Here is a 26,024-nt window from a genome sequence, read left to right on the forward strand (position 1 = left end):
AAAAGTGCACATATATATTTATAATATATATTTGTAACAGTACAAATATAATAATATACTGCAATAAAATTGCCAGCATCACTATTCTTGTGTATTCTTGTGCTTCAGGGCTATTACTAAGTAAAGGGTGGCTGAACACAAGCACTGATGTGCCCCTGAAAAGAATGGATATTTTGTAGCTGGAACTAGGTTTGTATGTCTGTCACACATAGCTGTTGTCCCACGAGTCTGTTATGCTGTTTGCTTGTCTTCATTCTTTCTTGTTCTTTATGCTGTGTTCATATATTTTAATTTCTTGTTTTCAATTGTCTTTCTATAAAAGTTTGCTCATCTTTTCTTCCCCCATTCAAATCTGCTGTATCCGTCTAGTAAAAATTGTTTCTTATATTTTTCTCCTCCAGAATTTTCTTGATTTTTTATAATTCCTTTTTCTTGAAACTGATTTTGTTCGTTTATCATCATCTAATTCCTTGACTATATTTTAGAATTTTCTTTTTGGTACTAGGGATTGAACTCAGGGGCACTTGACCACTGAGCCACATCCCCAGCCCTTTTTTTTTTGTATTTTATTTAGAGACAGGGTCTCACCGAGTTGCTTAGCATCTTGCTTTCGCGAATGCTGGCTTTGAACTCATGATCCTCCTGTCTCAGCTCCCCGAGCCGCTAAATCTTTTGTCTAGTAAGTTTAATGTCTGGACTTCATAAGGGACAGTGTGTTATCTTGATTCTTTGAATGGGCCTTATTTCCCTATTCTTTTGTATCCCTCGTAATTCTGAGTTGAAAAAAGCATTTCACCATTATAACTCTAGACATCAGATTCTCTCCTTTTCTCAAAATTTGTTGGCTGATTTATTTTTAAAGGCTTTTATCCAGTTGTTTTGATAGCAATTTTTACAAAAACTGTTCTTTGTGTGATCATTCAAGTCTCTGGTTTCTTTCTTCTCATTCATCTACTTTGACAAAAATTCCCTTAAATGTTCTAGTTTTTGCAGACTGACTCTGTGCTAGGGCGGTTCTCCAACATGGACCACACGTGAAAGCTTAGGGTCTTTGCAAGTGTCTTCCTAGGCATGTGTGACATTCTAAATTGTTCTTGTACACGACTGCTTCTCAATGTCCTAATTCTCAAAGCCTCATTCCAGCTTCTCCTCTGGGCCTAGCTGGTCTATTTTACATCTCTACCCACAATATCTTGACCCAGGCATCAGTAGATCTTATAGTTCTTAAAGCAGTGCCTACCTTCCATCCTTCAGATGTTGAACAGACAAGTTAAAAAATGTTTCCAATAATTTGTAAATAAGGTCTATTCCACATCTTCAATTTTCTGGATGGAAACTGGATTTTTACTGCTTCAAGAATGAGACTGTCAATCACTGTGCCTGGGGTGGGGGAAAAAAGTAAAAGTCACAAAATTTTCCTACCATTTTGAAGATGGTTTTTTAGTTGGGCATTCTCTTGATTGCAATGAACCTCTTGACTATTTTCCAGAGCTTTAACAAAGTTGGTTCAGACAGTTGCTTGTTTGTGTTGTTTCTTTTGGGGAATGAGTTCGGAGCTTCCTAATCCATGATTTTGCTGGTGTAACTCAAGTGAATTGTGTGTTAATCCCATCTGTAATTCTAGTATCATGACATGACTTTGAACAGAGTATATTTATTAAGAACCAAATGTATGGTGATTGAATTTTGTTTAGTGAGAATTAGAAAAAGATTAAGACTGTCTCAAAATTCTCCACAATCTGATAATTTGCATTTAAAATCAATATTAACCAATCTCACTGGCTGTGATAAGTCATTAGAGATTAAAAACTTTGAAAAAAAAAAAAAAGTTAAAAAATGAAAAACTCCATATAACTCTTAGCACCAAAACATTAAGACATTTATTGGCTTCTGCCAGTGTTTACAGTTGCATACATTCTAGTAACTAGTCTTCAGTTGTGGCACAGGGCAGAAGTGAATATATACAATAAAAATAACGTAAATACTTGACTACTTATCCTAACTTATATAGGGCCCACGTTAAAATAGCTTTCTAGTACACTCTACATATATATTAATTTTGTTCATCAAACAAAGATGTTATTACAGATTTCATTTAACATTTTCATTAAGCCGACTCATACTCAGTTTTTACAACTGAAAATCAAATCAATCGTGGAATCTCATGATTTACCATCAGGGGAATTTGGGGTATTCTGTTTCCCTTAAAAGTGATTTTATGGCAATGCTAATTTGGACCAGACCGTATGGGTATGACAAAAGCAATTATATTTTTACTTGAAAGGTTCTTCAGATTACATAGAAAGTTCTAGATTTGTAAATTTATTCTTGCAATATAATTCTTTGCACGTTTATTTTTTGTTAAATGTGCAGTGTAAATCATGGCAAATCTTTTGCTCTCTGGCTTCATGGGTTGAGATGATCCTTTAATTTTAAGCAAAACTGAAAAAATCGTAATGAAACAACCTACTGTTACATCATTCCACAGAGTATATCCCCAGGTCCACCTTCCCTCCTTCTCCTATTTCTATTTGGCTGTTAAAGAGTTTTCATTCTACTTGGACCAAAGGGAATGGAAACATGTTCCTTGATGCAGCCTTTTATAAAGCAAACTACAGCCCCACAAATGATTTTGTTTTCAAAGTATAAGAAATCCGTGTTTTTAAGTGTCTTGATTAAATAAACCATCATATCATCTGATCTTAAGACAGCTCAGCATGTGAAGACAGTAAGGATTCACCTTTATGTCTCTCTTTTTTTTTTTTAATGTGATCATTTTTGCAGTTTCACAAGTGGCTACAATGGTTTGCCATCTCAAGGAATTTCAGTAATTACTCTTTAATGCTTGCTTGTAGGACAAATCTTTTAAAACTGTAATATAGCTCTGACTTTAGTTAAATTACTTCCATACAACCTCACAGCCTCTCAGATGCAGAAAGGATGGCTTTTGTTATTGAGATATACTATTACTTCTATTGGGTCAAGTTCTCCCCTTTTTACTTTGTACTAAGATTACAACCATGTGATTGAATGATTTTATTGTCTCTGACAAGTGCCAAAAGGCTAACCTATTAAAAGAAACCCCAAAACAATGTCAGATGTTTAGCAAGTTATCCTGTGGCAGATTCTCCTTTGAGAAGTAGCAAAACATTTTGAGTATTAATTTTTTTAAAAATCCATGTAATTCTCATGCCTATTTTATTCATAATTTCAGCTTTTAAAATCCTCCTTCCTCTATTATTCAACCAATTCTGATTCATATCAGGAACAAGATTTCTAAAATATTTGTCTATGTTTCTACTTAAGCATATTCAAGGACTAGGATTTTGGAGTTACTAGCTAACTGATAATACATATCAGTGTCAAATAACAGAAAAGTTAATAAATAGAAAAGTTAACAAATGGCTAAAGAGAAATACAGATTAAAAAAAATCTCTCAATCAAACTTTTCTTTGGACTTTTCTGGAACTCCAAAAGGAAGTAACTCTTCAGGAATATTTAAAATACTCATAAAATAAAGGAACCTTTTAAGTATTATACACATAAATAGCAAGAGAAAAATCTACGAGGTAAAAAGTTGGGAGAAAAGTGACAGAAAATCAGGAACAATGTTAATACATTTGCTTTTACTTATATTGCAAGTTTTCTACTGTCCTGTTAAAACCTCTAATCATTACAAAAATGCCACGTCATTTATCTCACTTTATAAGATCATATACAATAAAGCCCTAGGGATGGAAGAGGAAGGCTGCTTAAGCAAGCTGATTTCTATTTTGTAAAACAAACAGTCTGGAGTCAGGCAGGTCAGATCTGCTATGGAGGTACTTCAACAAAGGTATACAGGGACCCAGAATCTCTGTCTGGTTTTCTACCACAATGGGGTATTGCCTCCTTGGCAGCATCCAAGATGGTTCATGACCAGATGTACATTTCAAACAAGATAGAAAAAGAGGCAGAAAAAGAGAATCATTTCCCATCATGTTCATCAGCCAAAAAACAATTATACCTGCAAGAGACACTGAGAAATGTAGTCTTTGTTTGTTTGTTTCTATCACTGTGATAGAATAAAAGGTAAGAATGGATATTAAGGGGATACTGGTATTCTCTGCCCCTCTCAAATATTTGTGTGTCAGAAATTCAAACTTGAATGATAGGACTGACCAGCTAACAAATACCTACATTCCAGCTTTTCATTTACAAAGGATTAGTTTGCTTTTGAAATACAGAAAAGTATCTGAATGAGTTTGTAAGGTATGTTTTATTGGTATAAAATCAAAATAAGGTGATAGAATTTTCTGGTCTGCCAATTAGCTATACGAAACTATATGAGAAAAAATTCTTCTCTTGGAATTTCTTTATTAAGGAAAATAGTTTTATTTATAAAAGTTTCTCAACAATTTTATCTGACTGAGCAACTTTTAGAGTATCAAAACAAAGTTAAATTTTTATCATAAGTAAAAAAGTAATTATATTATTACAGTATCTGGGGGGGAAAACTGGTAAAATTGGAAAGCAGAAAGATTTCTCAACCCATTTCATTTTTCTCTGATATTAAGGGAGGAAAAAAATATCTTCCAGATTCTGCTAAAAGGTCATTTACCAATACAAAGAGGTAGATGCAGAATGCCTTAAATCTTTATCTCACTGGTAAATCACCCTTTGATCATTCCTTGCAGGAAGACTATTGAAAGTCACCTTATACAGCAGCTTCGACAGGTGAACACAGCCACAACTTCTTTGCTTGTGCCCAACGCAAAGCTTTCAACTCGTGTTGTGTGTTGTGTACAAAGTTGTCCTTCATCTAATATATTAAAAATTACCCAAATGTGATCTCAGAACATCTATCAAAGCTACAGAACAGACAGAGCTAAAGTTATCTTTTTTTGAAATATACATATCCCAAGTTTCCATTTTGTGGAAAAGGCAGAAGTTGAAAGTCAATACTTTGAATACTGCAAAAGCCACTTTAAAGATGGCTTTATTTAGATGACCCCAGGTGAATCAGTGCCATTATTGTTGTATAGCTGTGAAACAGATCATCATCCTTTACCTCGTTACATTTTCTCAATATAAAGTTCCCAGTGACTATCCGGTCACATCCAATTTCTCCATTTCCAAAGAAGCCAAACAAGGGAACATTAGGAAAAAACTTCCTAAATGCATCAGCCTCGACATTCCCTTTGGCTCTATAATACTGAAAGCCCCTGCCAACGCATGCAAACATGAAGCCAATGGTATTCTGTTCTGGAATGTTGGCTGCTTTCAGGCGCTGCATGGCCGCCTCAGCAGTCTTCTCATCATTGACATCCTCATTAAGAAGCACCGTGGCACTCTGGATTCGGTGCCCACTAAATGACAGTCCAGCCACGCCTGTGGCATCAATATCCAGAGGGTTCCTGAAAAAATAGAAGAGGGGCAATGTATCATGAAATACCTAAAGTATAGAAGAAAACCCCTATGATGCACTGAGGGAGAGACACTGCTACCTTTAGCAGCCTCTGCTTGGTCAAAGACCATATCCCAGATATAAGTGGTATGTTAGATTGCTGAAGGCAGATCAAGAAGTAAGCAGCTGTCCTTTTCAGCCACAAATACAAAGATATGTCATGCACATTCACCAATATTTTCTCATTTAGAAACCTAGTTAGTGAAGCTTCTTGGTATGATTTACACTGTGGTATTCTTCCCTACTACCTGTCAAATTCTGAAAGATATATATTTAAAAATAATCATGGAATTTTAAAACTTAATTTTAAATAATTAAATTTTTTTTAATTTATTTTTTTTATTGGTTGTTCAAAACATTATAAAGCTCTTGACATATCATATTTCATACATTAGATTCAAGTTGGTTATGAACTCCCAATTTTACCCCAAATACAGATTGCAGAATCACATCGGTTACACATCCACATTTTTACATAATGCCCCATTAGTAACTGTTGTATTCTGATACCTTTCCTATCCTCTACTATCCCCCCTCCCTCCCCTCCCATCTTCTCTCTCTACCCCATCCACTGTAATACATTTCTCTAATAATTAAAAATAATCATTTAAAATGAATTAAAAATTAATTTTAAATAATTAAAAATAATCATGGAATTTTAAAAGTTAATACTCCAGAAGTCTTAGCTTTATGTTTGTTGTGTAAACAAATACTTACTTTGAGCCTAGAATTTGGCTTAGTCTGATCATAAGGACTTCTGCATTGTCTTTATTTACCTGGCACTTTTTTTTTTTAAATGAAATTTCATCCTTAGAAAATATCAGAGTTATAAAGTACAGATAGTGAACACCCACTGGGGGAAACAAAGTAAATGCCTTACATTTCTAATTTCTCTCATTTTATCAACATATGAATCTATAAAACGGTTAAGATTCACTGGGCTAGCAGGAAACCAGACTCAATAAGAACAACCTGTGCAAAACCAGTTTGAAAGAGGCAGAGTCCATCTTTTTTTTTTTTTTTTAATTGTTTTTAGTTGTAGATGGACACAATATCTATTTATTTACTTATTTTATGTGGTGCTGAGTATCAAACCCAATTCGTCACGCATGCAAGGCAATTGCTCAATCACTGAGCTACAACCCCAGCCCCTCCATCTTCTTTTTAGGTTCCCTTTTGTCACATTTCCTCTTTGGCATACAATTGTAATACATGTTGTCACTCTCTTGCCTCAATTATTTATCTTTTGGGGGGCTGAGGCAGGTTGGGGTATCCGCTCGCTGTTAAGATGGAACATTTATGGACTCTCTTAGCCACTGACAGAGAACAAAGAGTACATTAAAATTAATGTGTGAGGTGTAATTATTTCAGGGGGCTTATTTCCCATATTGGTATAAAAAATAGATGATAAATAGCCACACCAATAGATTTATAAGTCTGAAATAGATGTTAAATCACCATTGGTTATTTACAGTTTAAAGGTAATAGCAAAGAAGAAAATCTAGGGAAGAGGGAAAATAGATAGTGCCACTGAGATTCAGATGTATGTAAAGTCTAGTATTTGTTATCCTACTGTCTAAAATTTAACGTACTTTCTTTCTCACTTGCAGTCCAGGGACATTGGACTTAGCTGTTTACTTTCCCTGGTACATCAATGGAGGCTAGCAGGCGAGACCCTGTAACTGGGATGATGTATATTACTCTTTGTCCCATGTCACCATTCCAGGATCCAAATACTAAACACAAATACAGTGAGGAATAAATACTAGTGTTTAGAGATGACATTGGGGGTGGAGTAGGAGTTCATGTTACTGCTTTCAGAAACATGTCCAGAGCTCAAACTCAAATTTGAAATAGAGACCCTGTGCAGCAACAAAATGAAACAAGATTGAGAAGGAAATAATGGATCCAAAGATAGGATATTTCTATCTCTGAAAGCAAAAGTTTTAGTAATAAAATCAATTTTCAAACTTGAAACAACCTTTCAAAATGGTACAGAATTTCTAAAATTATATGTTGAAAACCAATAAAATACCTGCAAGATGTTCCATGGAGAAAAGGTTTTGTGACCAAATAGATTTGAGAACTGCCACAGATGTTATTCCACCCCACATCCCTAACACCAGAAGATTTCTAAAACACTGAACATATTAGAGGCTCTGTCTGGGAAGTTCTGCCCTGAAAATACACTTTAACCAGATATGTCCTTTTAAAGAAGGAAAAACAGAGAAAGTGTGGAAATAAAATGGCTATAGTTTGCTCAAGAGAATTCCTCTGTGAGCCTTGGAACACAATGAAAGGCTGCAGTTTGCCTCTATCTTTAACCTCCAAACAATGCTGTCTGAAAAGAATATAAGACCCTAGACTAGTATTTGTTATCCTACTGCCTACAACATTTTCCAGTCATGGAGCTTAGACTAACTAGCTGTCTGTCTCAAAAGACTGCTTACTGATGACATTCTTGCAACAGCCCCTTATACTATACAGCTTAACATGTGGACAGACCCCAACCTCAATCTAAAGACACTGAAAACAACTTGAGTAGCAGAGTCAATCCATTCCTCCCCCTTTCCCTTTAAAAACCTAGTCCTCTTTCCCCTTAACAACAAAACATTTGTCTGGTTTCTAATTGAACCTGTGTCCCTGATTAGCAAATCTATTCTGTACTTGGGGGAAAAATGCCTTTGTTTTTATTTTAACTTAATTTATGATTTCTTGTTATGCAGAAATGGCATATACTGAGGTCACAGAGTGCCAGAACTGATCAACAGGCAATGCTGAAAATCAATTTTAAGAAGAATGTGAGTCCAACTAAGAAGACATTCTTAAAGGACAATACAAGTTATGTTTAATTCTTCAACTATAAGCAGAATTATGTTGAGTAAGCCCCTTAACCTAAGTCTACAGTAATGAAAACCTGAGACCATTTCCCTTCGTTCACAGAAGAAATCAGAAGCACAGAAAGCTTACTTTTCAGAAGTAAATGATGACAGGTTGTCCACCTGGCCTCCAGCCAAGATGATATTCATATCACTGAAAGTGCTGACTACTCGCTGCAGGTAATTACTGGCTCCCACCTTGCAACAATTATAGCCAAAGACGAGGACCACGCGAAGTTCAGGGTTATCTAGAAGACCTGCAGAGAAACGAAAAGCAATAATTAAAAACAGCCTTAGAAGAGGAATTATCTTATACATCTTGCAAAATGAAATGCTACTGCTAATTACTGGCACTCCTAAGGAAGTGCAATTTAGTGCTTCAGCTGTCAAGTTTCCCATTTTTTACAAACTTTTAAAATACTAACTCAAATTCTTAGCTGCAATTTTTTTTTTCATTAGAAAACCTATTTGAAAATAATACAATCAATACCCAACAAGTAAGAAAGCAATTATGTACTGAGCAGCAGCTCTCTATGGACACAGCTGGTTCCAAACAGATCACCACCTGAAATGAAAGGGACACTGGTTTGCAGAGAACAATAGGATTATCAGCTGAGGAATTTAAAGAGCCAAAGAAATTGCAGACAAAATGCACCAACTACATGTAGTGGGGTAAATGGTACCCCCTACAGTGTATATCCACCTTAAACCCAATCTATCAATGTGAGCCTCTTTTTGGAAAAAGAATCTTTTCAGACCTCACTAAGGATCTTGAAATGAGATCACCTGAATTATCCAGGTGGACACTTAAGTCCAATGACAAGTGCCCTTAAAATAAAAGACAGACAAAGGAGACAGACAGAGGAGGAGGCAATGTGACCACAGAAGTAGAAACTGCAGTGACGCAACCATAAGAAATGTCAGCGGCTATAAAAGCAGAAAGAGACATCAGATTTGCCCGTAGAGCCTCCAGGAGTGGGGCGCTACTGATACCTTGATTTCAGACTTCTGACTGCTTAAATGTGACAGAATAAATCTGTGGTGTTTTAAGTCATCAAGGTACTTTGTTATAGCAGCCTTGGGAAACTACTATACCACAGAAATACAGGATCTGTCCACCTACTGCAGGGAATAGGTGGGAGTGAAGGTGGATTAGCCTTTGGAAAACAGGAACAGGTTTGACCTGTGGCATATGGACTAAAAGCAGCTAGCAACAGGGGGCGGCAGAGTCCTAGGGATCAGGCTGTGTTTGGGCTCCCAAAGCTCCCTCCCAGGGTTTCACTTGAGCCTCTGGCACCTTGTTTTTGAACATCAATTAGAAATTCAATAGCATTATCAAACAGAGTGGCTTCTGGGACAGGAAAGAAATCCAAAACCTAACCACACTCGTGTTTCCATTTGATTTGGCCACATGACTTCCATCTTGATAGACCAAAGGTGAGGTTACTAGAAATAAGGCTCGTTCAACAAAATATGGGGGTAGAAAAATGACTAATTACCAAAATCAAATAATGATTCTGGGAAACTGCCTCTGGGTCATTTCTTATTCTCTACACAATAAATTACTGATTTGAATAATGAAAGGATGTTGTTATTTCATAATACCGGGTCTCACAGATCACTACTAAAGTGTCTTTTTCTTCTATTATAGACCAGCCTAGCAAATTCTGAGAGAAAAAAAAAAAATTATAAAACAGATTTTCAGTTAGAAAATGCCTCTGGATCAAGGGTCTAATCTTATTTTACAAACAAAATTGATAACCCCAAAGAAGTGACTAGCCCAAGATAATGTCATGGCTATTCAAAGAAAAGTTAGGAAATTACTCAATCTACTTACTGAGTAGTCTCAATAAAGTCTTCAGTGCAAAAGGGAGGGATATGACAGAAATATTACTTCAGTAAGCCCAGGGCCGTCAACACACTGATGAGTGCCTTCCCTCCCAGCTTCACATCACTGAAGCCGGTCAGTCCCCTTTGCTTCAGTTACCATTCATCACCTGATGGTTCTCAAATTTGCATCCTGCATCCCGACCACTCTCCTGAGCTCTGACAGTCAACTGTCTACTTACTATCTCCATCTCAAATTCAACATGTTCAAAACAACTTTTTTTTTTAAGAGAGAGAAGTTTTTTTTTGTTTTTTTTAAATATTTATTCTTTAGTTTTTCGGCAGACACAACATCTTTATTTATATGTGGTGCTGAGGATTGAACCCAGCGCCGCACGCATGCCAGGCGAGCGCGCTACCGCTTGAGCCACATCCCCAGCCCCTCAAAACAACTTTTAATAACTTGATTCCTCCAAACTGCACCTTCTAGTCCATTCTTTACTGTGAAACTGTACCCAGCCAAAAACCTAGGTGAGATCAATGCCACTTCTCTTATTCTCAACGTCAAATATTGCATCAGTCACCACATGCCATCCATTTACCTCTGAACCTTCTCTGGAATTGATCTACTTCTCTTCAACTCCACCCGCTACCACCCTTGCCCAAAATGCCACTTCTTCTTGCCTTAACCAATACAACAGCATCCTGTTTTTCCTGCATCTGATTTTTAAAAAATTTAATGTGAATATATAGCTATTATGTACAAGATAATGTTTTGAAATATGTACACTACAAAGCAAACTGAACTCATCCTGCATCCACTCCTGTGCTCCTCTACAACGACCAGCACCCTGCAGCCACAGTGGCATTTTCCAGAGACATTTCTGATCATGCCATTCCTGCGTTGAGACTCCTAGCTTCCCAACAGTCCTCCTTTGGCCTTCCTGACTGGCCTCTGCCTGCGGGTTCAGCTTCCATCACAGACCCCTCCTCTCATGCCTCCCAGGCAGGATATTCTTTAGGTTTCCCAACTGAGCTGTGGGAACTCACTTCTACACCCTCACGGGAATTACCAGGTTTTTCTATTTCGTTCTTTGATCTCTTGGCTATCTTGCTGGGGTTTTTTGTCAGCGACCAGCAAAGAATATAAAAACCACCCACGATACTCCTTCCTACCCAAGCCTCCTTTCCATCTTCCCAAGGTTCTATTAAGTCTATTAAGCCCCCTGGTTGTATGTTTTCTAGCACATCTGTGCTTCTACCTGGCAGTATGGTTTTTCATTCAGTCGGCCTGCCCTGCTGACTGGGAGGTCCAGAAGGCCGGGACAATGTCATCACAAACAGAGGTTTACATGCAGCATATACCCAGTTTTTCTTTTTTCAAATTTTCCAAAAATATTTTTTAGTTAATGCACCTTTATTTTTTATTTATTTATATGTGTTCCTGAGAATTAAACCCAGTGCCTCACGCTTGCTAGGCAAGCGCTCTACCACTGAGCCATAACTCTAGCTCCACAAACTGATTTTCAATGAATAAGTAATGGCTTTTTATGAAATTTTACTGAGATAGTAGATAGTTTTTACATCCTTAAGAATCAATTGTGGGTTTTGCGCCCCCTTCTCATTCCAGAGACTAATTTTAACACAGAATATCATACAGACCTTACAACAATCTACACCTACTCTCTTAATGCACATTCTGGTAAGATTCCTCCAAAAAGAATATAACAGTATTGTATAAAATTATATATACTATGACACTAGGTCAGATTATGTCATCTCCTATATGCAGGGTCTAGCTAGTAGAACTATAATTAAATCAAACACAAGATCCCTTGTCTTCAGGGCCATTGCCAGTTTTATAAGAGAATTTAGTCCCTTGCTTATTGTGAGCCTTTCACAGGACATCTTATAGTTGCTGCAGTTATGTACGATAAAGTAAGTGAAGACAAACTAAGTCCATAGGCCAAATCCAGCCCACATCCTCTCTCTCTCTCTAAACAGAACTTCATCTGAGCACAGCCATTCTTCTACGCACTGCCAACTGCATTTGCATTCCCACAGCAGAGCTGAACGGATGCACCTAAGACTATCTGGCTGGCAAAACCTAAAACATTTACTATCTGGCCCCTTACAGAAAAACTTTGAGGGACACTGATATGAACAGAATGCTTCCAGTGTCATAAAAGACAAGAAAAGGATCTGGCCCCAGGTATCTGGTTCAGCAACCCAGGCCCCACATCACAGCCTCCAGCCACTCACTCACTCCTTGTCTAGTTGAGATGGTCCAAATTTAGAAACACATAAAAGTGGGACATAAGACAGCATGAGAGAACAGAAATTACCATCCCAATCTAGGCAACGCTTGTTTCCCAAAGGATGAAAATGATGCCTTGGCTCAAACTGATCACAGCAAGTAGCTCAGAACAGGACAGTATATGAAAGCATCACCAAGCAGGATAAACCTGGGGCTGTGTCCCCACTCCTACATTTGGTCCACAAAGCAAACATGGTCTAACAAAAATTACAATTTTATCATAAAATGGATGCTTTCTTCTGCTCAAGATTTTGGCTTTCTTTTGAACTGACAAAATGAGGATTCTAGCTTCAACCAGGGCTAAGTATAAGAACCCCACCGAAGACTCCCAAGATGCCCAGGATAACAGAGGAGGAAGAACTGCCCAGGGAGGCATACCACTCCTCCAGACAAAGGAAGCAAAAAGATTTGGCCAGAAAGCCTTTAGCAAAAACATTAAATCAAAAGCCAAAACAAGTGTCTCAGAGGGGGTCTGATTTTCCTAATTGTTTCTCCCACATCTTGCTGCTTCTGTCCCAGAGTTCCCTACATCTGCTCTCTGAATCACCACTGTCCCTATCTCCTAGATAAAAAATTCAGAAGTTTTCACTAAGTCCCCCAGTCTCTCTACTCCCTTAGATCTAATCATTTGTTAATTTCCTCCAACTGATTGCCTTCTCTTCAGGCCCTTGTGCTTTACATAAGTCATTCATTTAATCTCCATAACGCTGTAGTTATTTTCACTTTATAGAAAAGTAAACAGGTTTAGAAAAGTTAAGAAACTCATCCTAAAAGCCTGGACAGTAGCAGAACTAGGGCAGATAAAAAACTGAATTCTCAATAGCTACACTACCCTGCCTCACAGAGCTGGCTGTTTAAACTTTCCATACTCTTCCTAAATATGTCTGCCATCCTCCAATTAAATGGCCTGCTGCTCATAGCTGCTAGTCTTAGTTGCTGATGCCCAAATTTTGTGTTTTGGCCTTTTTTACATTGTCAGGGGTAGTTGTAAAAACTAGTCTTAATGTGGCTAGTCCTTTTTTCCCCCTGATTACTAAACCAACCAAATCTTCTCTTTGTTGCTACACATTTTTTTTTTTTTTTTAAATTCCTGCTGGGATAAGTGCCACTTCAAATAATGGAGACTTATCTGTACCTTAACTTTAATGAGTTAAAGTCCAATCAGTTTATTTGCGGATGTAGATAAAAGGCCTTCACAATGTTTTGCTTAAGTAGCTAGTTTGTTGCTTACTGCATTAAGTTTTTTTCATCAAAACTTGGACCCACAGCCAGCCCTCCACCTCTTCACATTCACCTCTCATGATTCACCTCTTCCAGCCACACTTCCTGTCTTTTGGTCCCAGTACAACCCTGAATATGGATAGACTGTGCCTTCCGAGACCTTTCCTAACACTTCCCAATTTCACTATGCCAGTTCCTATCTTATTAGTCCACTTAGAGACAACTTGTTTCTTCTAAAACCTTTTATAATAAATGTTTATTTATAAGTGTAAAATACTTTTCAGCTTACAAAAACAAAACTAGGCAAAACTATAAGACACTATTCAAAGAGCAAGAATTCCTTCAAAATCCATAATTAAATACAAATAAATTTATTATCCACAGAGTACTAATGTAATTGTTTTCATTCTGTCCTCTTGGGCTTTAAGGCAAACTATTTAAAAAGCAAACCAATTCTAACAAAATGTACAGTACTGCTTTTCAGCGGTGGCAAGGTCTGGCCCTGCAGCGGACGTCGGATTTAATCGTTAATTTCAGCACTTCCGCACTCCTTAATCTCCAACCTTCTCAATAAAATGATTTGACACCAAAAACAAAAAAAACAAAATGTACAGTACTAGCTTCTGTGAATCACTGGCTTGAATTAGCCATGTTGCCAGTAACAGGTGTACTTCATTTGGATTTTCTTAAGGGAAACTAATATCCACCAACAAGCCAAAATTAAAACAAAGTTAACCAACAAAACAATTAATAATAAATAACAGTAACTTACCTACTTCAGTAAGTTGATGTCTTTCAAGTGTTAAGTTCTTTGGATCTTTAGTAAAATGAAAGGGTTGTATTTTTATTCCTTCAATTTGAGGAAATAATAGAGCAAAACCAGATTCTCCAATTTCTATTTCCTGAGGTCGATTGCTACCTGTTCCCATTGGAGTTACTAGGGGAAAAAATTGCAGTTTTGAGAACAGATTCAATAAAAACAGAATTTGATTTGGTAACAATGTAAATTGACCAACCCCACCTAGATAACTGCAGTTTAAGTCACTAATACAAATGCCAAGCTAAATAACCACTATTGGGGGTAAATTATGCTCAGCTTTGGTGTTTTTAGGGTGTAATGTCATGATTTCTATAACTTACTCTCAAATGGCTCAGAAATAAATGGTTTTTATAAACAAAGAAAAAACAAATGTTGCAAAAATTTTTTCAATGGAGGATACAAGGGTGATTACTGTGTATTCATTCTATCATGCTACTTTTCCACAGGCTTTAAGTTTTTCAAAACAAAAAGTTGAGTAGCAAATACTTTTTCATAGTAAATCCACTTTTAAAAATTTATCCCAAAGAAATTTGCTAATTATGTAAAGTATATGTATGCACAACTATTTTTATTATAGAATTAACAGAAAGTAAAAGGGAAAAAACCTAAATGCCCTACCTTAGTATTTAGATTAAAAGCTTCATATATACAACAGAATGTAGCCATTAAGACTGATGCCAGATATGTTATCTGCTGACCTGAAAATATGTTTGTAATGTGCTGTGCATTTTAAAGGCAGATGTAATAGACTACCCCCCTCCCCAAATTCATATAAGGCCTAACTTCTTCTTTGTGATTGTACTTAGAGATAAGGTCTTTAAAGAGGTAAAAGTTAAATGAGATCATAACAGTAGGCACTATTCCATCAGGATTAAAGTTCTCATAAGAGGGGAAGAGACACCAGGCTCACTCTGTACAAAGACAAGGTATACAAAAGGACCAGAGAGAAGAAGGCTGTCTGCAAGCTTCAGGAAAAACTAATGCTGAACTTGGACCTCCAGCCTCCAAACTATGAGAAAATAAATTTGTTGTTTAAGCCATCCAGACAGTGTTATTTTGTCCAACCCTAGCAGACTAATACATAATACAGTAAGTTACAAATCACAGAAAATTATATTCTGGTTTTACCTACACCACAAATATAAACACAAACCTCATAAAGTTAATAGAGTGGTTAAGTCCGTGGTGCTTAATTTTTTTTTCTTTTGTGTAATACTAAATTATTATTACTAGTGTAAAAAAGGAAAAAAAAAAAACTGGCTGGGGTTGTAGCTCAGTGGAAGAGCACTTGCCTAGCTTGCATGAGACATTAGGTTCGATCCTCAGCACCACATAAACATAAACAAATAAAATAAAGGCATTCTGTCCATCTTTAACTACAAAAAAAAAAAGTGTTAAGCATATCACAAACCAAATGGACCAAATTTAGGGCAAAATGAAAAAATATATATACTCAAAGAGAAAATTTCCAAGTCAAACCAAACCCACAAAATATATTCTGAATTAAATACATGAAAACAAAAATTCAGAGTTTATGATAAGGCCCTTTGTTCCACGGAAAATATCAAAACATAAGAGCAATTTTTTATATGTATTTAGAAGACTGCAAAACAATCTGAATTAAAATAACAAGACTCTTTTGTAGAAATTGATATACTGAAAATGTATGTGAAAATGCAAAGGACCCAGAGAGCCAAATAATCCTTAACAAGAACACTGATGTCTACAAGAATCCAGATGATATTATTTGGTTTAAGGATAGAAAATAGATTGAGGGAAGAGAATAAAACCCAAAATCAGGCTCAATTATTATTTTTTAAAATTTTACTTTAGTAGGTAAACACAATACCTGTATTTATTTTTATGTGGTGCTGAGGATCAAACCCAGTGCCTCACACGTGCTAGGCAAGTGCTCTACCACTGAGCCACAACTCCAGCTCTGGCTCAATTATTTCTAACAAATTATTTTTGACAAAGTTGCCAAGACAACATAATAAGGAAAGAAAACTCTCAAAGACATGGTGACAGAATAACTACACAAACATGGGGAAAAAACTAACTTTAAACACCTACCTTACAAACAAATATAAAATTAACTCAAGTTAGGCCACAGAACTAAATATTAAAGCTAAAACTATACAGTTTATAGAATAAAACATGAGATTAAACACCTTTGTAAATCTAAGATAGACAAAGATTTCTTACAAAGGACATTTAAAAAATTAACTATGAAAGAAAAATATTGATAAACTGAACTTAAAGTTTTCTGCTCATTAAAAGAAACTGTTAAGACAATAAAAAGCCACAGACCAGGAGAAAACATTTATAATACCTACACCTGTTAGAGGACTCAAACTATATAAAGAGCTCCTATAACTCAATAAGACAAACATTCCAATAAAAAAAAAATCAGTAAAAGACATTTCACAAAAACTGACATAGAAATAGCCCATAAACTCATGAAAAAGTTCTCAGCATAATTAGTCATTAGAAAAATTTAAATTATAACTATCATAAGCCTCTAGATGCCCACTATAATGGCTAAAATTAACAAGAATCATGACTATTGGGATATGGAGCAAATGGAACTCTCATACATCACTGGTTTGGAAAACTGGTGTTTCCTTTTAAGTTAAATTTACATCAACACTCAGATCCTCCTTTTCCACTTCTTGGTGACTGCCTAAGAAGAATTTTAAGACCTATACACAAAGGCAAATGTTCTTAACAACTTCATTCATAATACTTAGGAACTGGAAATTATAACAATGTTCATCAAAAAGAGAATGAGAAAACAAATCATGATCTACTTATATAATAGAATGCTACTTGAGAAATTTTTTTAAAGAATTACTGATTAACATAACAAACAAATCTCAAAAACACATTGTTAAAAATATTTATACTGAGTGAAAGATAAAACACAAAAAGAGATCACGCCCATTTATGTGACTTTCACAACAGGCAAAACTAACCTACAGTCAGAAAAATCAAAATAGGTTTTCAAAGGCAGGAATTAACAGGAGATGAGAAGAAACTCTCCCAGGTGGTGGAAGTATTTCCTATCTTGACTAGGGGGTTGATTACAGAAGGGCATAAATTTGTCAAAACTCAATAAATTTTAAACTAAAGATTTTACATTTGACTGTAGGTAAAGTTTATCTGTGGAAAAGTAACATATGCACCTGTAAAAAATGAACAGATTTTTCTAAAACTTGAAAATTTTCCAACCATAAGGAAGGAAGATGGGACTAGTAACTATCATGGCTGTTTTAGAAACAATCACTGTACAGTGGCCTAAGAAAAATTATCTTGGTGGAAACTTTGTTCAGGCACATGAGGAACTGACTCAAAGAAAGTACCAGCTGTAGGGGAATCAGAAACAGTAAAAAGGGTAATAGGGAACCAAGAAGATACAAAAGACCAAGCCCTGACTAAAGGAGCTGGAATGGCACTGTCCTGACATCAAGATCACAGCAGAACTTAGGGGGATGAGAAACACAAATCAAAACTAATGCCGAGTAAGGCAAGGCTCACAAGGGAGAGTGTCACCCAGGTCTGGCCCTATCCTCTCTCTCCTCCCCTATTCCCCTCAGCAGAAATTTTAAAAAGGAAAAACTTGTATGTTTAGAGAAGCCACAGTAGATACAGAGGGGAGACCAAGAAAATGATGCAAGGAAAAAGAGCTATGATTCTGTATTTATTAGCAACCAGTAATGGTAAAGAAATGATCAATCATTTAAGGACAATTCAAAGGTTTGAAGAAAACCAGGGTCACTGCTATCGTTCCCTTAATCCAATCAGAAATGACATGCCTGAGTGGGTGGACAGAATAATAGTACAGTAGTGGGGAGCTGATGAAACAGTCCCTATCAACTATGTATTTACCCTATTCATTTCTAAACACTTGAAATGAATGGGGTTTCTTTGTTTCATTATACAAGATTCCCAAATTTATAGCAAAAATCTTTTGGAGCTGCAGATATAGCTCAGTGGTGGAGTGCTTGCCAAACATGGGAAGCGCTGGGTTCAATCCCAGGTCCACAAAGAAAACAAGTTTTCAGTGAAGATTAAAAATGCCAGATTAAGGAGAGCTGGGGCTGAGGCTCAGTTGGTAGCACATCTGCCTGGCATGTGTGAGGAAGCACTGGGTTCAATTCTCAGCACCGCATGTAAATAAACAAAATAAAGGTCGGTCAACAACTAGAAAAAGAGGCCGGTTAAAGAGTACTAGGTACTACCAAGTCAGAACAAAGAAAACAATAATAGCTAACATTTGCTTACTGCACATCTCTTTTTAAATGCACTACATGTATTAATTCATTTAATCCTCACAATACTCCAGGGATGGTTCTATCACCACCATCATCATCCCATTCCATTGATGGGGTAACTAAAGCCCTACAGAAGTCAGATAACTTGCTCAAAGTGCCACAGATACTAAGCAGTACCACTGGAATCCAAGTAGGTATGTATCTTAGCCACTATACCTGTACTGCCTCAACAGACTCTCTTTCCCCCATTACCTACAGAAAAGAATAAAATAATAATAATAATAACAACAACAATAATAAAAACAGCAAAAATTCAGTGATCAAACATTCCCTCTAATGAATGGCTATTGAAAAGAGATGCATTATATTTGTTTTATACAGGTAGCAGCACTGAGACTTGAATTACTAACTACAACAAACTTAAGTCAAATGTAAAATCATGGCAAATATGACCAACTTTATTGTATTTTGAATGACCAGAAAGAATAATGTGCTTTTCACCTACAAATAATTCACCACTCTATAGGACCCCACTTAAAGCAAGGAAGAAATCATCAAGTTGCAATTTCTCTCACCTACAATTCCTGGGGCCACAATCCCAAGGACTTGGCATCGTTTTGGGAATAGCTTCTCAAGTGCCAATGCGGTTTCCATAGTAGTTCTTTTCCTTGCTGTAATAATATAGTAGCAAAATTATTAGATATCATCCATTTACATTTAAATCTGACACTGTTTAAAAAAAAAGGCAAATATTTGACAAGAGAATGATTTAAAAGAAAGCCTAAAAACAAAAGGTTTCTCCACTTTGGCTCCTGCTTTATATTTTAAACTCTAAATCTGACCTTTAGCATTACTAGTTTGTTTTTGACATTTGTTTATATACCGCTCTTGGCCCAGTGACATCAAATTTAACAGTTGCAGCTAAATTTGAGGCTTGCTGTTTACTGTACCTCTTTATTTAGCTGATGTTACAGCAGAACTACCATGACTGCAGAGTCAAATTAAACAATGATAAACCATTGTCTAAATCAAACTCTGGGCCTCAATGTGCCCATCATGGATGCTTCGTCTGCTTTTTCTCTTAGCAAGCCAAGAACACACAATTACCTACAGGATCTGTAGGTAAAAGGTACCTGTTAAGCCAGCACACTAAAAGCCTTGCATAGGCAAAGTCATAAGTAACTCCATAAAGAAGGTACAGAGTGAAATGGGGGTGGGGGGCTTTTTCTTTTGATACTTACCTCTCTTATGGCCACGACACTCTTCTAGACTAATAAAAGTTTCTGAATCAGCCATGTAGAGAACTGTCTGTGGTAAGATATGAACATTCTGTAAAGAAAACAAAAAATCAAATTGAATCCCATAATCTGTGACCACTTTCATGGTATCTCCCTGGTCCAAACTACTGATGCCCCCCTACCTTCCCTTCCTTTAGGACAATGTTTGGTTCCGAGTTTGTCTCCTTCTCATTCTTCACTCTAGCCCTTGCATTTTAAGATCATTTTACTGAGCACCTAATTACTTCTTGAAGTCAAATCCATCCCAGCCCTCAAGTTCATTTTTATAATGGTAATTTAAGCTCTTAAGTACCAGCAAAAGATGCCACCTGCTTTAACAGAAACCTTTCACCAGACAGAAGGTGCGATGCTGCTCTATTACTCCTCTCCTTGCTGCCTAGCATGTCAAATAGTCCAGGCTTTCCTCATATCTAGCCCCACCTTCAAGCTTCCTTGAAGGCCCTTAGTTTCTTATTATCAGACATGCCCATTTCCCCAGGTCCCCTGCATCTCTCTTCCTGTCTTAGTCTGCTCCTAGATTCTCTCAGTACTTGGGATCCTTATTTGTGTCCTATTTCCTCTACAAGCAGGGCTTGCTTATTCATATTCATTGATTTTTCACTAAACTTCACATTACAGACATGGTTGAATTAAAAAAAGGATGAAGATATTTTCCTTTTTGTGTGTGTGTGAAAACCATCAGAATAAAATACTCAGTTTATAATAAAGTTTCATTATTGGTCAGATGGGGAAAAAAGTTGACTCATTGTAATTTGGTAAGTTCAGAGTAGATTCCAGATAGATAAACTTATAAGATACTAAGCATGATGACCTGTGGTAGCCTCCAGGCTGGATATAACCTATAAACATACATTCGTTGCCAAAATTTAAAATTCCACAAAATTTCTGGATAAAATGAGGGTTTCCACATTCTTTTGAAAATCAGAGCATTCTAACAACACAGACTGCATGCCTCCTGACAAAAAGACCTGCTATGGCCTTACTACTCCTCTGAGCCACTACTCCACTTTAGCTGCCTTTCTGGCCGTCAGGGCATTTCAGTCTGTGATACCTAGGAAAAGGCCCAAGAGGGTTAGGGCTTAGTACCGCCTCTGCCATATGCCAGCAGAATAACCCTCACAAAGTTTTTAGGCTTCAAGTTTTCTATTCTTAGACAAATATTTGAAGTCTAGTTCTGAGATGTTATGATTCTGTCTTTTTTAGTCCCCCTGAAAAGCAACTGCTGAATTTCCCTAATTCACATATAAAAATAATGCCTGCCATGGTAAAAAACTGAAAACCACACAAAGTTTAAAAAAGCATGGGAAAAAAAAAAAATCTCAATTCTAATCCCAAAGGAAACTTATGCTAACATTTTGGAGCTTATTACTCTTCCCTTTTTGTTTTTAATAATACAGATTAACTAAACATAATTTGTAATCTGTGTTTTTCACTTTCATTAACATTTTGTTTTATCATTAAATGAACCTTGAAGTTCATCACATAATGACTTCATTTATTAGATTAACATTAGGTTGTTTTTAATTTCCTGCATTATAAATGAAGCTCCAAAGAACATTTCTGTGGAAAAGTTTTTACTTGAACTTCCAAGTTTTTCCAAACAACAAACCTGGAAAGAGCAGGATTTGGACCAAAGTATCAGAAAAGAAAATTTTCCAACAAGTCTGCCTTTGTACACTGACCAGCTCCCTGGGTCTGGGTCCCAGAGCCCAAAAAGTTAAGGTGAAAATTGACACAAAGAAACAGGAAACAGGGGCTGGGGTTGTGGCTTAGCAGTAGAGCACTTGCCTCTTACTTGTGAGACCCTGGGTTTGATCCTCAGCACCACATAAAAATAAATAAACAAAATAAAGATACTGTGCCCATGTATAACTAAAAAAAATATTAAAAAAAAAAAAAAAGAAAGAAAGAAACCGGAAACAGACCATCAGTCACATATGGGGCACTCATCTGCTATCTAAATATAATAAGAAAGATGAGAGCCAAGTTTTTCATTGTCCAAAAGGGAGGTACAAATATGAGCAGAAAGATAGAAAGAATCCTATGTTGGATTATGTGCCAGGTGCAGTGGTGCATGCCTGTAATCCCAGCAATTCAGGAGGTTTTGAGGCAGGACTATCACAACTTGGAGACCAGCCCCAGCAACTCAGAAACCCTCAGCAACTGAGTGAGACCCTGTCTCAAAGTAAAAAATAAAAAGGACTTGGGATGTAGCTCAGTGGCAATACACCCCTAGGTTCAATCCCCAGTTCCACCATCCAAAAAAAGAGAAACTCATGAGTTTCCAGATATAGATGGATAGAAATATGGTTATAAATGGGCAAGAGATGTATATACATACATAGGCATGTTACATTCGGCACCCACATCTGTGAGTTTTGAGTTCAGGGATACCAATCATGGTTGAAAAATACTCAAGAGAAAAAAGTTAATCTGTACTGCACATGCACAAAATTTTCATTATTCTCTAACATTATTTTCATTATTCTCTAACAATACAGTATAAACTATGTGGTATTTACATTGTATTGGGTATTAAGTAATCTGAAGATTACTGAAAATATAGACGGATATACATAGGTTATCTGCAAATACTATATCCTTTACATAACGAACTTGAGTATCCAAGGATTTCCAAATGTGGATGGTGGGGAGTAGGGATGGGGTTGTCCTAGAACCAATACACAGTAGATCCAAAGGGATGACTATAGATACATATATACACTCCTTGGTTCTGTCCACTGACTGGGCTTTAAAGCAGTAAATCTCTCAAGAGCTAAGAGTACACTTAAAGTCCAGATTTTAGCTTCTAAATACCATTCTCCACTTAAAGGAACCAGGGCTTCTTGGAGAAATCATCAATCTTAGGACTGAAGCAGACAGCACTTAACAAGCTTAAACCACATTGTGCCAGAAACCAGGCAAGTGTTCAAAGATGATGGAGTCATCTCTGGAAGACAATGAAGACAGCCTGAAGGGGCTCCCACTCATCAAACTGGGGATAATTTGAACACCAATATAAATACTGATAGTAACAGATATACCCTTGAATAACAGACCAAGAGTATTTACAAATATAAGTGATTAAACTGAAAGAGGACTCAAACAGTTTCAAAGTATTTCTCCACAAAACACTCATTACAGCAGGAAACTAATTTTACAGTAAAGACACCTGACAGATACCAAGCAAATCAAGTAATTTAAGATAATCTCCTCAGTAATGAGACAAATGAAAGCCATATGCTACCTGAAAGAAGGCCATGAGAAGAGCAAACACCACTTCTGTGCAGTTCTTGCCAAAGAAACATAATCTGAATTGAATAAACCTCAGACATAACCAGTTTATGTATGCTCTACAAAACAACTAGCTTCTAATATTCCTAAGTATCAAGATTGGGAAAGTCAAGAAAAGCTTGAGAAACTGTTCCAGACCAAAGAATCTGAACTTTATTTAAAGTGACTGATTGGTAAAAGAATTCCCCACTGAATCCTTTTGTTATGAAGAACATTACTGGGGCAACTGACAAACTGAATGGAGTCTGAGGCTATCTGATGGAAAAAAATAGATCAACTACAGTTTCCTGATTTTGATGGCTGCATTGTGATTATGTAGAATTTTCTTGTTTGTACATTATACATACTCAAGTATAGAGAGTGATTAGAGTATCAGGTTGACAATTTACTCTCAAAGGGCTCTCTTTCACACCCTAGTGAGATATCAATCTCACTGTCTAACTTCACAGTCCACGTTTTTACCTCCCACTTACTGGCGCACCTTTTGAAAAGGGGGCCCAGAGATATTAAGTAGTACAGGGCAGGCGTTGAAATACTTGGGAATAAGTTTTGTTTCTTGGCTTTCCAGTGTGTAGCATTGAGCAAGAGACACTCAATTGCATTACCTGCAAAACAGAGACGAAAACCACTTGCTTCAAGGGAAAGGGTCTGTGAAGCTTTCTTAGAATAGCTAACATCTGATGAATAGTCAAATAAATTACCGTTACCATACAGTCACTAAAGCTATCGTTTATTACATAAGGCTTTTCACTGGCACAAGAAAATGTTCTTCAACAAAAACAAGGACACATACAATACTGGGATTTTTAAATTTCAATTCCCAAAGGCTGACCCACCAACCCTGCAACTGACTGCAGACACCCCTTCTTACTTGCCTCAAGCTCCTCTGCTACCACGCGGACCAAGCAATGCCCCTCCAGGTGGCCGGCCTCCGCCAGGCCCGCGGAGATCCAGGTCACACTTCGATGGGTCCGCAACACTCTGCGAACACACTCCCTCCACAAGCGGCACACACTGGGGACGCAAATGCACAAAAGGTCGTAGGCATTCACCTCTTCCGTGGCTCAAAGACTGCCCCCCACCCACCCGCTAGCGTGGCAGCTGGAGATCCCTGCAGGATCCAACGTCCGCAGGTGAGGTAGGTGTGTGGGTACTGGTTCGGCCAAAGAGCCGAACGTGGAAAAAAAACCTCAGGGGGAACTTCGCACTCAGAAAAGTTCCCGGAACACTACAGCAAGGGCACTTCATAGGTGGGGGTTGCATCAGGACGGACGTGGGAGCTCTTAAGTCCCGAAGGTGTCTTCCCACCACGCCAGCCCGGGGAATGCCCACAGGTCAGCTTCCCGCCTCCCCTCTCCTCACCCAGCCACCCGCAGCAACGCCTTGGCGGGCAGGAAGGTGAGCACACGCTCCACCACCTCCGCTAGGTTACTCAACACAAAGGTGCTCCGAGGGTCTGCGGAGGAGGAGCCGCAGCGGTCGCCGCCACCGCCCACCGGCTCCATTCCTCGCCAACCCGCTCGCACAAGCACTACGGCGGCTCGGAGGCACCTGGCTAGGCCGGCGTACGATTCCACGGTAAGCGCACACTGCGCAGGCGCAGGCGCCACTTCCGGTCGGCCAGGCAATGGAAGGGACGCTGCGAAGGCTTCTGCGTGACCTTTGGCCGCTGGGTTTCCGGCGCAGGAGTTAAGAACGCTCGTCTGTACTGGAATGTTGTGGGTGAGCGTCTTCTGGTGCTCCGAACTTCCTCCTGCAGTAGAAACGAGTTCTCTTCGGAACCTCACTGTACTTGGAGCTGCTGTATTTTGCCAGTTCACATCTTCGTCTAATTCGTGAGTTCCTTTAGTGTAGGAACTAGGCAGTATTTATTGGTCTTTATAAAATCCTTGTTTAGCATGATCCCCAACTTTTGGCAAGATACATTTTTAAAAAATTACTGTGAAAAATCGCCGCCTTTACTCAGCGCCTAGTGAAAGTAGTTAGTTTGTAGTCTTTTTAGTTTTGCGTAAGCCGGCATTAGTAGTACCTCCTTTTGTAAGGTGGCCAATAATTACAGGGGAATCTCGCCCTAAACTATGCACCGTTTCTCCGCCTGTAGCATCATTCACCTGGGAACTATTGTTTAGCATGTTCTCTTTACCTCAGGTTACTAAATCGCCACAGCATTATGTGTTTCAACAAACTTTGTGTCAATTCTAATGGATGCTGAGGAAGAGAACCACAACAGAAGGAATGGGAGTAGACCTGTTAATATCCATTCCAACAGCGCTCTTCCTAGCTAAGGCATCCGTGATTTGACTCCCAGCTAGAGTGTGAAATTGGATGATCTAAACTAGTGGTTCTCTTTTTGGCCTCCAGGACCTTTACACACTTAAATATTGACACCAAATTAAACATTTTAAAATAATTCTATGTATTAAGATAATTTAAGTGAAAACTGACTTCCAAATCTCCCTCCCCCCAGTAGTAAATAATGTGATATCATTTTACACTTTGAAAATCTGATTACTGGCTTAACAGGAAATGTGGATTGTAGACTCTGGAAAACTCCACCGTCCTTTCAGAATGAATGAAAACGGCAAAATGTTTTTATGTTAGGAAAGTAGTTTTGACCTTAAAAGCCTCCAAATAAAAGGTCTCCAGGA

General features: G+C 37.6%; 2 protein-coding genes across 31 annotated transcripts in view; one reads left to right on the top strand and one right to left on the bottom strand.

The window, feature by feature from the left end:
* The window catches only part of Nrg4 (neuregulin 4), a 191,387-nt gene extending 181,479 nt beyond the window's left edge, over nt 1-9,908 (top strand). For all 30 annotated transcript variants that reach the window (XR_011706706.1, XM_071608521.1, XM_071608533.1 and 27 more), the window contains one exon: nt 8,173-9,908. Coding sequence is in view for 29 of the 30 variants with exons in the window: in XM_071608521.1 (XP_071464622.1) it covers nt 8,173-8,210 (38 nt within the window). In the remaining variant the exon portion in view is untranslated. The remainder of the gene's footprint in view (nt 1-8,172) is intronic.
* Fbxo22 (F-box protein 22) lies at nt 1,856-24,920 on the bottom strand. The gene is made up of 7 exons (XM_027924261.3): nt 24,739-24,920; nt 24,252-24,390; nt 20,026-20,113; nt 19,360-19,455; nt 14,463-14,627; nt 8,417-8,582; nt 1,856-5,396 (listed from the first exon to the last, which is right to left on the bottom strand). The coding sequence occupies exons 1-7, from the start codon at nt 24,879-24,881 to the stop codon at nt 4,979-4,981; spliced, it is 1,215 nt and encodes a 404-aa protein (XP_027780062.1). The 5' UTR covers nt 24,882-24,920; the 3' UTR covers nt 1,856-4,978.
* Nucleotides 24,921-26,024: the final 1,104 nt, after the last annotated feature.

Source organism: Marmota flaviventris, chromosome 2, assembly GCF_047511675.1.
Source record: "Marmota flaviventris isolate mMarFla1 chromosome 2, mMarFla1.hap1, whole genome shotgun sequence".
NCBI lineage: Eukaryota > Metazoa > Chordata > Mammalia > Rodentia > Sciuridae > Marmota > Marmota flaviventris.